This window comes from Eleginops maclovinus, chromosome 12, assembly GCF_036324505.1.
Source record: "Eleginops maclovinus isolate JMC-PN-2008 ecotype Puerto Natales chromosome 12, JC_Emac_rtc_rv5, whole genome shotgun sequence".
Classification (NCBI taxonomy): domain Eukaryota; kingdom Metazoa; phylum Chordata; class Actinopteri; order Perciformes; family Eleginopidae; genus Eleginops; species Eleginops maclovinus.
Genome location: NC_086360.1, coordinates 20,139,277 through 20,157,999, shown reverse-complemented (window position 1 = coordinate 20,157,999; position 18,723 = coordinate 20,139,277). Strand labels below are relative to the sequence as shown.

Genomic DNA, 18,723 nt, shown 5'->3' with positions numbered 1-18,723 from the left:
AGAGAGAAACAGACAAGACCATCAGCCAAAGAAAAGTGAGAACAAAAAAGTGAGAACAGTGTGGGCTGAAAATGTATACATTCAAGACCCCATATTGACCCTGGTGAGGCAAACTCCTGAGAATGTACGCCGACCATATGTGCGATTAGAAACGCATTCAAACACATTCATATGCAGAATCATAACACACATGAAACAAAGCGCAGAATCAAGACGGCGCTTCAACAAAGGTGCAGGACTGGTGTCAGTGTGCCTAGGTTCAACATCCTGACCCTCAAGGCTTTCTGGGCCTTCAGCTGAGGAGGATGACGATAAGGAGGATGGGTATGAGCCGTCAGAGCTCCTTCGCTCCATGCCAATCATCCCAGAGGCTGAGGTCATGTACCGTTTTCAGCAGCAGCACGTCAAAGCTGACCCTTCCATACTCAGCCCCAAACCCCAGCATCTGACCTCACACACCCCGCACCCCGAGTCCCTAACCCTGTCACTCCAAGCCCCAATACCCTCTCTGCCTTCCCAAAAGGCTCTGATGCCCCATCTCTAACCTTCTCTGCACCCATCTGCCAAAACCATAACCTCTATACCTCCCCTCTCATCACAAGACAAGAAAAGTACCATCTGAAAATTAACCTCTCCTAAAACCCTCTGGATTTGGCAGGGCTCTTTAGCCGCTGACAAGAGATTATTATGGGGCTTTTGAGAAGATATATGTGGGAAAATAATATTGCTAATGATGGAAGCTTGTCATTTTATCACGGCATTGTGTCACTTGTTAGAGAGGATTTTGGCAAATTTAAGAGTTTAGCTCAAATAGGATAATGTGTGGGAAAAAAATCTTTAGGAAACAAAAAAAAAAAAATCATTTGTATTTTAATAATTGTTTGTAAAAGTATTCACATATATTTAATGATTAATTAGACTTCCGCCGCAATTATAACAAATGCTAGAAATGCAAACTATGCCTGACACTTCATTTTATATTTTCTAACAATACATATTTATCAAATGTTACTCAAATTCAAGTGAAGTAATTTAATTATTTTAAATATGAGTAAGGAAGATTTAACATGGAATACTCTCTGTGTAATAAAGCCTCCATGTTTAACAGGCAGTTGTGCTGGGAACTTTAAAGACAAGTGTAATTAATACCGTTACAATACAAAGCAGTAATGTGTATGTGTTCCAATTATGATCTGTTTGGCTGGACAACATCATTAACAATCACATTTTTTTATTTCTGTGCACGCAGAGAGGATGAAGAGGAAGAGAGGAGGGAAAATGAAAAACAAGCTCTTCATTGTGTTTACAGTCTAAGGTTAATGTGGATATGAGGTTCAACAGCCCCTCAAGAGTCTGTGTGCAGGTCTGCTAATACTGTAGTGGAGCCAGTCGGACACACACACGCACGCACAATCACACACTGTGCCGTCAGTGTTGCATTTTACTTTCACACACACACACACACACACCCCCACACAAACATATGCATGTGAATATCAATGCAAACAACTCTTTACATAATTAAACAATAACATTATCTTAACTTTTTCCCTGCTCACGTATACAAAAAGTTGGTAAGGCTGATATCCAAACTTTTTAATAAAAATATCTTTATGTAAAATTCACTAACAGACACGGAATATACAAAGCAAAAAAAAAGACATAAATTAAACATTAGAAATGTCCAGTACATTTACATAATGCTCACAGCAAAATGTACTTTCAAATAAACCTGAATGGCCTTGGTGCAGCAACAAAATCTCCCAAAAGGATCGAAATCTTTCCCCGTCTCTCAGGCTCAACTTCACTTTCTCAAATACAAAGAGTCTTTCTCTGATACAGCTGTGTAGAAGAATTGGAGATTTTACTATTCAATAATTCATATTTGTATACTAATAAGCAACACAACCATTTCCCTTCATACATCAGAAAGGATGCAAGGACCGTGTAAGCTCAGCAAACTAATCTTACATACAAACAAACAAACAAACATAACACATTTGCTCTACAAAATATAACCATTCTAAAATTATCCATCTCCTGCAAAGTACTATAGTTTCCAAACTCAAAACACTGATAAACATGTAATAATGAGTTTTTAATAAAGTCTGCAATACAGGTGCAGAGTCATGTCTTCAAACAAACAAAGGAGCTCACTTGTCTTAAACGTATTCTCTTAGAAGATATAAATACCTTAAAAAAATCTTCATGTTCTTTTCAAACGCTCTGCTATAAATAACACTTATATATATTGTAAAGTAAATATATTTAGTGTCTGGCTCTCTAATCGCTTATGGTATCCTTATCACACAACAGACAAATGAATTTGCTTCACACTGTCCCGATGTTTAAATGAAACCTTAAAACCCTCTTTTATGTTAAAAAAAAAAAGGATCTCGCTTTTTTCTCCATTTGCCTGAGGTTGTTTAACCTGCCGTCCCCCTTCATTCCTTCTCCATTTGGTTATAGTGGCTGAGGGCGAAGTTTTGACAGGCAGCTAGAGGAACCGGACACCCAGGCTCAGCAGTGGCCGGCCCTGCCCCGTCTCTGTGCCCCCCGGCGGGGTAATAGGGGCCCTGCAGTGCCTGGACCTTTCCACCAGGACTTGGCGATCACAAACACCCCCCATTGCGTGCTACACCAGATAGCAAGCTCTGCGCCTAGGGAAGAGGGAGTGGGAAGGAGCCTGCTGTGGATGTCAGTGACCACAGAAAGGCAGAGGGGGGAAAAACAATGATAAAAACATGCTGGATCGAAGGGGAAAAAGAGGTGGGAAATGCAAAAATGAAGCTCCAGATGTAGTCAAAGAGAATCATTTGTAGATGACTCTGCGTGGCCAGAGACACACAATGTAGTGACCAATGAACACGGACCGAGAGGGAAGCTCACCAGGCTCCACTGTTGCTTCCCTTTTAAATGCTGCTGATTTCTTACCTGTGTGCTAACGTCAAAACATTCATATAAACACAGTAGATGGTCTTTCTCTGTTTATGCACTTCTTTATTATTGGAAATATGCAAACCCTACAATTAAGTCTTGAGAGCCTGTGTATAAATGTGCAATATAACAGAAACAATAATGAGATATAAAACCCTCTTCTCTCTTCACATACAATTATTTTTAGAAATAGTATCTGTAATTATCTGAATTACTACAGAGCAGTAGAAATAAATAAACATTCAAGAGTTATGTTAGTTATTTCTACTATGGTTTAGTTGTGTCTACTATAGTGAACATTTGATTTTATCCCCAAAGCTACTGGCTGCAATTTACCTCCAAACAACTATCATCTATTTTCCCATAAAAACCCATCATCATTTTCTTTCAAAGCTTTTGTGCTTTAACAAGCCTTTTTTATAATGCAATGATTTTTTAAAGAACAAAACTAATCGCTTGTCATAAAACAAAGTAAAACAATACTTTCCTCTGTCAAATCTGCTAAACCATTTCAAATATGGTTTAAGGCTACATTTGAACTGGGCATACTTCACATCTAAGCACCAGCTGAAATTCATACGAGATGTTTAATTAAAATAGACAATCACAAACAGGAACAAAGTAAAACCATGGCAGTATAATTTGTAATATTTTGGCTAAAATACCAATAAATAAAGTCAGCAAAATAAATTATTTTGACAGGTCTCTGTAGTCTAATTTCATTACAGATACAATATAGATGCCCTCTCTTAATATTAAGAACTCCCCTGAACAGAAGAAGATATCTTAAACGTGTTAACAAAATAGAGAAGTCAAAATGATTTATTCAAGCACTCAGTGTGGCACGTTGAGAGTTGTATTCTGCATTATTTGTTTCAAAACACTACCCGCGTCCTTACGGCTCTGAGCTGCGGCTCTGTGGGAGGGTAATATTCAGTACTTTGGCTTACATTAACCACACACCAGGCTAACTTTCCCCCTGCTCTGTCTCAGTGGAGTGAAACTGAAGTTTGGATTTCAGAGTTCCCCTTTATCTCTCTTACATCAATTTCCATGCTGGCACTAAGTGTTGCCAGATAGCAACTAGAAGTCCTGTTAAGTTCGAGAGAAAGGGAGCGGGAGGAGGACTGTGTCCTGTTAGTGAACGGACCTGCCCATCATTAAGTGGTGCTAGACTGCCCCCTGCTGTACTCCTGCAGAACATATATCTACAGCAGGACTAATGCTGCTCATCTGATAAAACAGCAGCCTGAATGACTAAACCCAACGTGTCAAAGCCAGTCATTTTCTAAAAACATACAAAATAAAAACAAAGCTTCCACCATTTTATGGCCACAGTTATAAAATGATAAGTAAGGATGCCGAGTCCCTGACGTCTCAACAAAAGGCCTCGCACATTTGCTGTCTCTATCTCTGGTGATTAAACTCTGGTTTGGTATTCTCTGTTAGTCATGGCACTATATTTCAACTATCATTCGTTTAGCAAATCAGGAGAGCAGTAAAATGTGAAAGTATATCTTTCAAAGCTGTCCCTTGCTGTGGGCAAAGACGAACTCACGACTTTAAAACTTTCCAAAGTTAAGACTGCTTCTTTGAAGAAGAGTCAAAGGAGCAATTTAAAGAGACCTGGAGTGGTGTGTACCACCGACTGCTATGGTGTCTCTGCCCTGTGTATGTGTATTAAACATGTACAAACACACACACACACACACACACACACACACACACACACACACACACACACACACACACACACACACACACACACACACACACACACTCCAATAGTTGCTTCTGTACCTGTCTTTGCTTTTTTCCCTTTTTTATTTCAGCAGGGTGAATTTTTATCTAAATGCAAAGCAGGTGATAGGTGCTCCAGTTTCCTCTAGAAGTAGCTCCCTTGTCTGGGCTCTCTTCCTGATAAGAGTCCTACTTTGCCTGACATAAAAGAGCCTGGTATCATTTCCCCTGCCTCCCCAACAACCCCCAGCTCGCTGCCCTCGCCCTTCCCCAAGCTTCACAAAGCTGCCTCTATTTGCTCCCAATTCAGGGCCCAATTGCAGATAAAGTTACAGCAAATTTGTTTGGAGGAAGAGCTGCTGAGGCCTGCGGTCCCTGGGGCAATAACAGCCTTGTCTTGCAGGGGCCGTGGGGAGAGCTGGCAGCAGCAGGAGAACAGAACCCAACACCGCTCAGCCCCACAATGGCCTCAACTCTCCAGGAGAGAAGGCAAAGGAAGAGGAGGGGAGGGAGAGAGAGATAAAGAGGAACAGGGATGGATGGAGGGAACGAAGGAAGAGACACTGAGCTTGCAGGTGTGGAGAGAGGAAGCAGACGCTTAACCCTGAGACAGGGAGACAGAGACACTGGGACCAACACACACACACACACACACACACACACACACACACACACACACACACACACACACACACACACACACACACACACACACACACACACACACACACACACACACACACACACACACACACACACACACACACACACACACACACACACACACACACACACTCAGAGACACCACCCATCATGCAGGACAGGAGGTAACTCCAGTCCCGTCCATTGTGCCAACGCCTCAGGCAAAGCTGCCACGGTGGCTGATTCACTGTCGGGATGGGTGGGTGACAGCAGTGTGGGTGTGAGAGAGAGAAAGGCTGCATGTGAGACTATGCGATATCTCTCTTTCTCTCACATGCGCACAAAACACACACAACATACACACTAATCACAGCTGGCACTAATGGGCGATGTGTACATGCGGCTGGCAACTTTTGGAATCGTGCAGAAGGAGAGCAAGCGACCATGAAGAAAAAATGTGAGCGTTTTTATGGAGGGAATGTTGTGAAGTGACTGCATTTGGATGTACTATAGCATTCACAAAATACCAGAATTATATGAACACACTGAAATTCCTCCCCTCGGGCTCACTGAGCAGTTGCAGTGCACACATTCGTAAGTTTAGAGGTTGAATTGCCCACAACTCCACCACTGTATCTACAGCCGTGTTGGAAAGTTAAGTGTAACATCTGTCTAGAAAGACAGCCAGACAGAAACACACGTGCACATGTGAACAGACACACATGCCCATAATCACACACAGCCGTACACCTTCATGAACACACCACCTTGGCCAGATGGCCCCCCATAAAAACCCACTTAAAGAGATGAGCGAAGTGATTAAGAGGCCTCTCAAAGTGAGGCAGAAATGAAAGAGGGATGAAGAAATAGAAGGGAAGGGAGGGAGGGAGTACCTGTGTAGAGGAGAGGCCCTAAATACTCTGATGCTTTTAGCTAAGTGCATACTCCTACGATAACAGACTCCCAAAAGAACGGGGGGTGGGGGGGCACAATGACACCTAAATTTCAGACTTTCTATAAACTATAAAACGCTATGTCCTTGGCCTAGATACACCCTTTATCGTCATCTGAATACTTTGAATTTAAAAGAGTACAATGAGAATATGAATAGTCTGCACTGTTACTCAGAAAGGGATGTACTGTACGCCGTGTGTTCAAAAAGGGTGAAGGGCTATACAAGGCATGTGCATGTGTTTGTTTGCGCGTGCTGACATGGAGGCTGGGCTATCCAAGGCTGCATCCTCCTCTCTATTCACCACGAAGATTGGCAACCCTAAGGTGACCTTGTTTTCTGTGAATTCTTCAACATTTTTTTGTCTGACGTTTTTTATTTATTTCTAAAAACATAAAGGGTGCTCACGCCCAGTTCAGCCTTACATGAGAGTAAATGCAAACCGTACACACACACACACACACACACACACACACACACACACACACACACACACACACACACACACACACACACACACACACACACACACACACACACACACACACACACACACACACACACAGAGGGAAAATGTTAACTGATCAATACTAGTCTATTCTGACCCATGTCTTGTGATGACACTGTGACCTGCTGTACAAACACACACATATGCAGCCTCCGCAGAGATGAAAATGGTGTCAAACAGCCAAATGCTGCTAATGCCTAATGTCTGCTGTGAAGACACTTAGTGCCCCTACGGTAAAGGGCTGGGGCGGGGCCGGTCCACCTGTCCTGTAGCTACTTAAGTCAGGACACTAAACCAGACAGGATTAAATGCCTGCTCTGTCATCTTTAGGGTAGGGAACCTCTATTCAACCACTCACCGCCCTGCAGGAGAATGTCTTTTACCGATAGCTCTGCTGTCCAATTACACTTCACCTTTTAATACCAGACACAGATGACAGGAGGTCGAGAGAGAGAGGAGAGAGGTGGCTGATGTGAGAAGAGAGAAAGAAGCTACCGTTTCCACAGTCTGCAGGAACAGCGTGTCACACTTCAATAGACTACATCAACATTTCCAACACAAGTATTTAAATGTCTAAGGGGTCGCAATTAAAATAGTTTTTAAGTTTCAACACCAACTCTCCACTTATTCCGAGCAACTGAGTGCCAAAACAGACACTTTCCATGTATAAACCATGTGTGCTTTTACATTTAATACAAAGATGAAAGGCGATTTAATCGACACTATAATATCAAGATATTTGAGTATGTGAGTAACAGTCTGTAGTGGGGGTTACAGTGTGGAAATGTACTTAACTGTGCTTGAGACATCAACAACCCCCCGTGTTAGAGTGTGCAATTACCAGTGAAGCATCCATACTTTGTTAGCAGAAATGGTCCTACAACCTCTCCTGCTGCGTGTGTGCAGATGTTAACTGGCAATATGAATGTACTCAGTGAAATAGATGAATGTTGTTAGTCTATTTAAAATAGTACTGATCCATCAATGTGAGTATGGCTCATTTTGTTTCAAAAATGTGTGAGGTAATATTTCTGGCAAAGTGAACACTCAACTTTTTTCTGAAATTATTTTGTCTACATAAATTTCACCCTATTAATAAAAGAGCATCAACATATTTTGGATAATAGAATCGGTGTAAATGTAATATGCCCTCATGTGTGGTACTGTACAGGTATATGCCAGTGCAGCTGTACGTACTACAAAAGCACAGATGCTCCTCTGTGGAGAGTCCCATTCGAAGCAGCTGTTGATGAAGCAGCCTGTGTTGATCAGGAACATGATGCAGCGACGAACTCTGTTGAAGTTGTGTAACAGCAGCTAAAATGGAGACAAAAACAAAAGTGAAGGATTAAAATAAATGAACATCCTGTTATATACTGTAGATGATATATTATTATGTCTCAAATATTATCATATTGATGACACTTTATGTGACAGATTCCTAACTATAAGTGGAAACAAACACTGAAACACATCAAGGTTGTGACTTTTTAACATAAGCTGCACATATAGTACGTTTTACAAACATTATCACATGTTTAGGAATTAATTTCCCTCTTTTGTGAATTTGTCACAATTAAAAAAGTACGTTTAATACACCGTGTAATTATTGTCTTCGTGAAAATGACCGTTAATCTTAATACAGGCACTTTAAACCCCATTGTGTCTCAATCTGGTTAAGTTAAGAGGAGCATTATGGTTTTTTTAATTTATAAAAAAGCTTTGAACCCACTTTGGCTTTAATATTACTGTATAACAGTGCAGCACTGAGGACACCAAGAGGACATTGTCATGTGCTCTTCTTTGGGTAACTATATATGGATGTGGATCAGCATACAGGACAAACGGCCGCTTAAAGTGTGACAGGATGACTCACAATGTTGCTGTGAGTCTACTCTCCAAGTGATAAAGTGAAGTACAATAATTTCAAACAGTCCCTGGACTCTCCTCCCCGAGGGTTCTCCGTGCATTTTGGCCAGGTATGAGAGAAAGCTGGCTAACTGCTGTCCTCCCCATGGGTTGCCAACCATTCAGGGAATAGCAGTACAGCAGAGCAGAATGCCAACCACCCAATCAGGTCACCACCAGGAGAAAGTGCTCCCAAAGGACAAACTGTCTCTGCAGATCGCTGTTCAAAAAATTCTAGGCCATTACTTTACTATTTAGAAAAGAAAGAAATGCTCTGTGTGTGTGTTTGAATGTGTGTATATTGTGGGTATACAGTATGGGTTTGTAGCACTACAGTAAAGTCTATTGTCTATATGTATGTCGGTTTCCGGGTGGATTTGCATGTGGTTAGGGGTGGCTTGGCTGCTTTGATGCAAGATGAGAGGAGGATTCCTCCTTCTCTATGTGTAATTATGTGAAGTGTTTTTGTTGCCAAACTGAGGATGACTGTATGGTGTCCTGCTGGGGACACACAGACCCTAAGGACAGCAAGACTGTGAATCATCCATTTCCACGTTCCTCAGCGCATGCACTTGATGTACATGCTGTACTCTTCTGGGCTCATTATTGCCATAACTGTCTTGATAAGGCTATTTTATTTCCATGACGTGTTTCAAGAAGTGCCTTGAGTTATTCCTCTAAAACAATTAGAAAAGTGGTATTGCCATTTATTAAGTCAAATGTGATAATTACGATTATATGGTTTTGTTTGGCAGCCAGCTTCTCTTTACTGTGTATGTGTCTGCACACTAAGCAGCAAGCAACAGCAGGGGAGCTGCTACCACACAAAAGAGCCCTCACAGGGCAATCCCTCTAAAGAAGGATGTGACATCATCATTGCGAGACGCTGACATGGGTCATCTCAGTGAGTCAGAGGTGAAATGCAGATGTAAAAAAGATTCTGCACTTGGGGAAAAAAATAGTAGAGTGGGTCGAGTCAGAGAGCAACAGAGAAGGCAGAAACAGTGAGGAAAGAGGGGAATAGATGGAGGGCTGACAAAAGCCTGGTATGGGAGCTGGTGCGTGTGTTGTGCTGTGCTGTGCTCGACTGTGCATGGCGCAGCTTTGACTGCTGAGCCCAAACGGTCAGTCATATGACATGTCTGATGTGGGCCAGCCCCTACTATTCAGCCCTTTGTGGTGCCGCCACACTGAGCGGCGTGACAATGAAGTGCAAAGCAGCAGTGGCAAAGAGGGCCAACTATAAGGATGGCCAATCTACTTATGCACCCCAGAGCTGACAGCTTGACATTTCTATTCACCACTCAGAGTGGATGCAAGGGGGGAGAGATGAGAGAAGGGAGAGAGGAGGGAAGAAAAAAAAGAAACAAAATGCTGTTTTTCCTTCAATCATGCTGTTGTATCTTGCCCACACAGTTGTTCTGGTTTACAAGATGCCACTCTCCAGGCGTGTTGGTTTCGCTTCAGACAGTTAGGCAGAATAGGGGGTAAAGTGGTGGACACAGATAAAATAAGACAGAGAGGTAGAATATCAGTGTTGGCTGCTGATGTACCTGTTTGGACACTCTGGGCTCCTCTTCGATATACTTCTGCTCTATGGGAATCAACGTCCTGAGACCAGCCTTCACCTGGAGGACGGAGTGAACACACACAGCCTTAAAAACAGCAAATGGTGAGAGTGAAAAGACACTTATTTCATAACATTAATAAATAAAATGACAGAGTTCATGACGATGAGTTGTCAAGGTGTTATATTTATCAGATTTTTTTTTTTTAACACATTGTGTAATGATATTGGCAGCACATGCGTAGAGCGTGCCCTATGTCAGTGGCTAGAGAGTGCGGGAGAGAAAGCTGTAAGATGGCCGCTATAGGACACACACAGCGATGGTGAATGGGCGAACAAAGGCTGTTGAGAGGGAGTCTTCGATAATTAAAGCCAAAACGAGGACGAGGGACACGGGATGAGATGGAAGCGAGGGAGGGGGGACAAACAGAATAAAGACAACAGCAGCATAGAGGGGGGGGGGGGGGGATGCTGGAGAGAACAAGAGCGGGATGGAGGGAGAGGATAATGGGGGGTGGTGGGCGACAAAAAAAAATCAGGGAGGAGAATCAAAAAAGCTAAAGAAAGACTTACAGCATTAAAAATCACGTCTATTTCGAGAAAGATGACCCCTTTTGTTGGCCCTGTCAGCTCCTTGCTTTTCAAGGCGTAGGCTTTGCGTTCTCCATTTTGGATCTGTGGGAGAGGGACATGACAGGCGTCTGTCTGGCAATACCCGGCTGAATCGGCTCCCCGGGCCACCTTTGAACCCCAGCTGCTGGCGCTGACAGGGAACCCAAAACAACTGTGGCAACTCTGACAAGTACCTGTTCATTACCCACTGCAGCTCGGCTCTGTCAAACAGAAATTAACTATCCTGGGGAATCATACTGTACAGCAGAGCATGGGTATATTAGACACACAGTACTTTTTACAGGCTATCTATATTTTTTTTCAACTGTAAGAGACACTTGTCTGTTTTTTTTATCTATAAATCGCATCGTTCCATCTCTCTATCAGTGTCATTTTCATATAGTCTCTCATCCCCTCACTTTCTTTCTTCTCACCTATCAATCTCTTTTTTTTTCTTAGGCTCTCTTCTATTTGTCTCGATCCTGTCATCTCTTTCTCCTTTGTGAAATAATAACAGTCTCATCTGTGGAGTTGCAAAAATAACCTCTGCTTTTTATATCTTCAACTGTGTGTTTTCATTCTTTCCGTTGCTCTATGTTCTCTATATTATCCCCAAAGGACCAGAAAAAGTAACACATGCAGAGATCTGCCTTAGACTCACATTTAGTAAAGGAATAGCCACCTTCCCGAGAAAGTCTGCACTTCTATCTCGGTCCTCGTCGTAAACAGTGACCTCAAGTACCGAGTGGATGTCCTTCACGTTACTGCAGCACACAGAAACACAACATGACACATACACTGAAATATAGGCTGAAACACTTTGAAAGCTTACATGTCTTGGATAAGCTTCCTTAAATGTTTAAGACTCCCAACAACATTTTAAAAAATTGTGTACCATGTATTACATTTATATAAATGTTTAAAAATCACCATTGACAGGCATTGTGGTATATTGCACACACAGTACCGCAATAACTAGGAGAAGTAAAGAGTGACATCCTATCTTTTTCAAAACTAGGCGATCAAGAAGAAGGCTGGTGTTATGTATAGAAAGGAGGCTAAAAGAGAGAATGACTGAAATGATCTGTCCCATCGGTGGGAATTCACAAGTTTTCTACTGAATAAAATGGTATCATGCATGTAAGAAATTGTTGAGAGTGAGATCTGCGTTAACATTTCACTTTATCCTGGGTGTAACTGCAGTTTTGATATTTTTGGAATACCTAAAAAATGGACAAGCCTGCTTTATCTTATAATAATGTCTTCTTAGATGTATTAATGAGAAAGGCTTTGCAGACTGTTAACTGGGATCAATTTTGTTTAAATGCTCAAATTGAACTGGAATAAATATATTTTAAAAACACAAAAAAAATGTATTGCTGTGAATTAAAACTTTTTTTGTGAGACTTTGGCAGTCTTTATACGAACATATATGCTTATCTTTATTTATTTTAAATTACTGTAGTGATTTTAATGTGTGTGTGAGACATGCAAGTTTTGTAAAAGCCACTCACAAAGTGAAGACCTTGTTCCACTCGGGGTTCAGGTTTTTGTAGACAGTGTGTGTCTGCAGCCGATCGTTACTCAGCTCCACCACACAGAATGGGTCACTCTTACCTGCAGAGCAAAACAAAACAAAAACATATAATAATGACCTTCATGGTGAAAAGAGATAAATACATTTAGAAGATTCTACACTTTGGTTAGCTTGAGGTTTCAAGGAAAGTAATTCCAACAGCTTTTGTCTATCTCCAATCCTTCATTTTATTAAGACAGATAATAAACAGCATCCCCCCCTTCCTCCACATGACAGCTCCAATACCCTGGACTTATCAGAGCTGTAATAATATGATTCTTTCATGTTTAGCCCTGATGCCATATATATTATAAAACAGTATATCAGTGGAACAGCTGCGAGCCGTTTCTATCAAAATCCTGGGAACACGGACAACTAGAAGATAAGCTGCAGGACAACTATGCCCTGGGCAGTCACAAGGAGGGGGTGGGAGAGTCAAAAGAGAGAGTGATTTTGAGAATGGATGGTGCGGAGGACGCAGACTGCGATGTGGCTCTGAAGGCCAGAGAAGTTCAAAGTAGAAGATAAAGAAAGCCGAGCAGGGGTGTGAGAAACATCGCTGCTCCATGATTAGCGAGTCCGAGCCAGCGGCAACGACGTGGGGAAGAAATCAGTGAAAGCAAGAACAACATTTGAGAATTAAATGATGAAAGAAAACATTTCTTCATCATCATGTTGGCGTTATATTGACAGCATTGTACACTAATAAATACAGTAAGAAAAATATTTGTTAATATTAAAATTGAAATGTATCACTTGAGTTTATGATAGGGAAATCCCTGCTGCATGCAGTTTCATACACAGGCAACAATACTAGTTTCATTAATATAACACAAGTGACCTTTTATAGTAATAATAACAAAACGTCATATATCCAAATGTAGATTTATTGAACAGAATAATTTCATTTTAAAACTCAAGGATCACACATGAAATCATTTGAGTGGCTGTTGCTGCCAAAAAGATAAAACTTTAGTACACTACGTGAGAACTTTTAAGACCCTCAGCTGTTATAAAACATTGATTCGATATATGGTTCACTATAAATCATATTCATTAATGCTAATTTATTCCAACAAAACTTTCAATTCAGAATTTACTACAGTTACGTAACTGGGTAGAGAGGGACCGAGAGGAGAAATAAACATAATCACAGAGTTATTTCCTCCTCATGAGAATAGCTTACTGTACTATAATAATCACAACCAGTAATGTCCTATATATTCTCCATTTGTTTACTAACATCTCACATCTCAATTTCTTTGTACACAAAAAGGAGGGAGACCAGCTCCCCATGCCTGCAAGCCCACCTCCCTTCGATTGCCTGAAAACGAACTAAAAACAACAAAACTCTTTAATCTGGCTTTGATCATTTTTTTTTACTAAAACTGTTGGGACCCGTTGAGCTGTTTGTTCTAGCTTATCACTTGAATAGACTGGGTCAGGAAGTTAAAAAAGAAATATGTCCCACACGTATTCCGTATTGTACAAAAAAGAAAGACTATTTAAATATAAGAAAGGAGCAATGTTGCATAATAGGACTCAATAAAGTTGGGATTGAGTTCAAAGCCCCTGCACAATGTGGAGTGTGTGTGTGTGTGTGTGTGTGTGTGTGTGTGTGTGTGTGTGTGTGTGTGTGTGTGTGTGTGTGTGTGTGTGTGTGTGTGTGTGTGTGTGTGTGTGTGTGTGTGTGTGTGTGTGTGTGTGTGTGTGTGTGGCATTGATTGGTGTGATTTTCTTCAAATGTTGTGACAAGGGCAGGACATTTAGTGGGTGTGCAAAGTAAATGTCACCGTGATCAATGCCGAGCCGTAGGTGTTGCCTTTCATATCTGTTTGTGGGGCTTTATTGATGTGGAGTGTTTGAAGTGGATATTGACAGCTATGACTCATACGATAGAAAACAACATATATTAAAATTGACAAAAGACAATGGACTCCATAAAGTGCTTCTAAATGCATCTCCGTGGACATCCTTTATTGCTTACATTGTACACAAACTCATATATAACTGCCTCCCCTGCCCATCATGGATAAACACAAATATGTATTTTAAAATAATAAATTTTGTCTCTTTTTTTATGTTTATTACAAAAGTGAATATTTGAAATCCTCCTTAATCCTCCCGAGCATCCATAGCATAAACGATTAAAATGTTGTCCCCACAAATCAAGTCTGATTAAATTTAAATGCAATCATCTAAATTAGAAGATGGAAATTATTTCTGCAGAACCCGGTCCCTCCCCCATTTTTCTCTCTAATATTCAGTTTTTAATGACATGGCAGGCTGTGTTGCCGCAGAGAGCCAGTTGTCATTGGTGATGAACTTTCACCTTATTGGCCGCCAGCACCAGAGGCGGCTGTCTTAACCAATTACACGCTCAGGTTTGAGCGCCACTCAGAGATCATCCAGGTAATGTCCGAGCAAAGCTCCTCCCCCCTCTGGGTCCTGTCTCTGTGCCGCTGGCAGACAGTTTGCAGCAAGCAGCGGGCTCAAACTCATTTCAGAGGCCCTGAGATAAGTGTGGAGGATGAATACAGTGCGGAGACGAGGGAGCGCGCTGTAATTGCCTCGCAGGAAGCTTAGAGTTAGTGAGGAGTTTGCGGCTGGAGAGAGAAAGCTCTCATGCTCCTCCACAATCACAATTAATTATGATTTAGACTTTAAAACGTGAATCAATGGACATTTTTGGAGCAGTTACTCTACTTTTCATATAACTTTTAATAGGCTAGACAAGACAACGACAGTATTTATTTGTGTGTCAAGTGATGCTGTGGAAAATATACACTTTACTGAGAGATTTTGTGTTATTGTTGAGCATAAAAAGAATGTCTACACTTTCTATGGTGTAGCTGCTGGAAGTGCATGTGCCTGTGTGCCTGTGTGTGTGCCTGTGTGTGTGTGTGTGTGTGTGTGTGTGTGTGTGTGTGTGTGTGTGTGTGTGTGTGTGTGTGTGTGTGTGTAACTATTGAAATGTTCTAACTGTATAGCATCCACTCTGAGGGACAAGAGCTTGCAGACAAAAGGGATTGTTGGTTTTAGAGACTATTTTCAGTTATCCTACTCGGGCTGGAGAGGAGCTACTCCACAAAAACACTTCAATTAGAGAGAGAGAGATGGCTAGAGAGAGAGGAGGAGGAGGGGAAGAGACGGGTGAAGAGACAGGCTGCGTGAATGGGAGAGAGATGGTGAACTCTTTCTCTCTCACTGACCTCCCCTCTCTGTCTGTCTGTTTGTCTGTCCGTCTGTTTCTCTCTCACCTTGCTCCCGACCCTCTCTTGGTCTCGGCTGTTAAAATAGGGTGTTCATGTGGTGAGGGCTCTTATGTGGCTCTTAAAGAGCTATTGTTTCTGCCAGTGACACACACACACACACACACACACACACACACACACACACACACACACACACACACACACACACACACACACACACACACACACACACACACACACACACACACACACACACACACCACCTAGAAACAACCCTGTCGCCTGTCGTTTTTCCGTATCAGTTTACCTACTGTATCTATGTGTGTATGGCTAGACTGGCTGAAAGAAAATGCTTTCTAAGGAACAAAAGAAAAATGTTTCCTTTTACATTGCTTGCCAGAATGTATGATTTTGTTTTAGGTTAAACATTGGACTGTTTAAATTTTAGATCTCTTTGGCTATAACACAAAAGTTACATGTTAAACCCACATGTGAAACTAAGCCCATGTTTTGTCTTGCTTTTTGTAAATATATACAGAGTCCTTTGTGTAAACAAATGTTTTACTTTTTAACATGTGAAACCCAAGTATTCATATAGCGACATATGGCAAGCACATGCTTAAATATACATGGAAAAAATATTTTTTTCCTTTCAAGTTTACATTTTCACATTTTAAGTAAAAACATAGGTGAAATTAGTCCATCAGATGTTCAAAACATGTTGTGGATATTCAAATCTGAATTTAACACACGTTTTTCGAAATGTTCAGTCTTGGAGGTTTCAATGAAAAATATTAGCCCTGGTTTACACTTAAGGACATGCTACACTGTAACTGTGTAGCAAGCTTGTAGCACTAATTTCAAATCACCACAGGCTGTAGAGGCTGCTCAGGAATCAAACATGTTTTCAATGAGCACGTCTAACCACCAGAGACAAAGTGAAAGGCAAACAAACAGCCACTAGACATTATATTTCCAGTTTTACTTTTGAGGTTTTTTTGGAAGGATCCATAAAGCTTAGACTGAATGATGAGCTCTACAACGAGGTCACGGAGCAAATTTCAGCTTGGAGTGAAATACAAGAGCCAGAGAACCATTAGCCCTGCACTCCGGCTGCTCCGGTTGCTCCACGCAATAACCCAAATCAACCAGCTCCACTCTGTATTGGCTAATGGGACTGTGGCTGTTTCAAATGGAGAGCAAACTCTACACTCACTTTCTCTCTCTCTCACACACACACACACACACACACACACACACACACACACACACACACACACACACACACACACACACACACACACACACACACACACACACACACACACACACACACACACACACACACACACACACACACACACACACACACACACACACACACACACACACACACACACACACACACTTCATTCTCTCTCTACCAGATAATACAGAGTGAAAAACTAGGCCTGTCCACTGTAGACCTAATTAAAAGTAAGAATTAATGGAGAATGGAGGATTCAGAGAGAGCAAGCAGAGAAAGAGCGGGAGGAGGGAGGAGGAGGGGGAGAGATTTGTTGGTTCAAATATGTACTTTTTCTCTATTATTCAAATGAGCAGCCTGCATCTTTTCTAAAAATGCAGAGACAAATTTAGAGTCCTGCAAAAGTAGAGTTTATCTCTCTCTGAGGATTCTCGCAGAGCATCATCCCTTATACCAAAATTACGCCCTGACTTTATCTGTGGCTAGATTTATGGCAGATCGCTGGTGGAGGAAAACATGCCACAAAAATGTTCTATGACTTAATGCAAAACTCAAGCAGAAAACAGAGGCCTTTTTTCACATTATTTTTGAGAGTATGAACATATGACAACTAATAGAAGAGTGAAAAATGAAGAGACTACCTTTAAACAATGAGAAGAACAGAGGTCTGGACTTAAGGTCATTCCCTACCTGTGACATCTGCTGCCATCAGTCCCTCAGCCCGGATGACCTTTACCTGCACCACACCGACATCTTTCAGGTTGTTGAATGACCTCCACAGGCTCTGAAACATCATAGGGACAGGGGTGAAAGGTCAAAGAGGATGCCAAATTAGCATTGAAGAGAATGGCAGGTCAATATCCTGACATTTCATTAAGATAGGAAAGGGTAGAATATGTCCTTTAACAGTCCTTATGTGAAAATGTAGAGCTGGCATTTATAGTCGAGCCTAACAGAGGACAAATGGCCAGATTTCAATTTCACTGAATAGCTGTGCTTGCCTGTTTGAAATGTTTCCTAACTTTGTACTTTTTAGATAAAATGAAACTTGATGAGGAACAACAAAAACATATTGTAAAAGGCGAGCGGTAATCCATGCAATACACAAACAGGGGTCATTGGGAACAACAGGCAAGTTTAACATGTTAAGTTGAACAAATGTACTGAAAATATTCAAACAGAATCTCTTTCAGCGTTGTGCACACCGTCAGTCTCGGTGCGGGCTGGTGTTTTCTTATCTAATCACTCCATGAATTTCTTTCTCACAATGTGTGTAAGAAAAAAGAGGTGTTGGGAGAGTGTGTGAATAGCAGCATTAGTATCAACAGATGAAAGTGAAATATATGAAAAATAAAATAGTCCATTTCTTACAACAATCTGTACAAGTGAAATATATAACAAAACAGGAATGGGAATAAGTCATGTCCAAGAAATTGCATTTTGAACTAGATCCAAACAAAAGAGGGGAAACACTCATGACAAACAAACCAACAAGCATTCAAGCTCATACACACACACCTCTTGATATTTTCTACACCCATACACAGTCAAGAGATACTATACCACCCTGAGATTGATTGAAAATGAGAATGTAAATAGTGTGTGTACGAAGTTTTAATAACCAAGAGAAAAAATGATGACTGTGTAAATCCAAGTCTGTAAATCAGTGAAATCAAGAGAAGCCTGTTGAGATCACGCTGGGCCATGAGGCATGTTTACACACTGACCGACACATGCACAATAATAAAGTCATGCTTTTGTTCGCACACAAATACTCAGGTATAAACACATGCATACAAAACTTACACTGGGGCCAAATT

At 41.3% G+C, this 18,723-nt stretch overlaps 1 protein-coding gene across 5 annotated transcripts in view; it reads right to left on the bottom strand.

Moving 5' to 3' along the window:
- Positions 1–18,723, bottom strand: part of mctp1a (multiple C2 domains, transmembrane 1a) — a 134,538-nt gene that overhangs the window by 35,372 nt on the left and 80,443 nt on the right. For all 5 annotated transcript variants that reach the window (XM_063896734.1, XM_063896736.1, XM_063896735.1 and 2 more), the window contains 6 exons: positions 17,594–17,687; positions 12,381–12,483; positions 11,528–11,630; positions 10,828–10,929; positions 10,241–10,315; positions 7,977–8,096 (listed from right to left, as the gene is read on the bottom strand). In XM_063896734.1, coding sequence (XP_063752804.1) covers positions 7,977–8,096; positions 10,241–10,315; positions 10,828–10,929; positions 11,528–11,630; positions 12,381–12,483; positions 17,594–17,687 — 597 coding nt within the window. The remainder of the gene's footprint in view (positions 1–7,976; positions 8,097–10,240; positions 10,316–10,827; positions 10,930–11,527; positions 11,631–12,380; positions 12,484–17,593; positions 17,688–18,723) is intronic.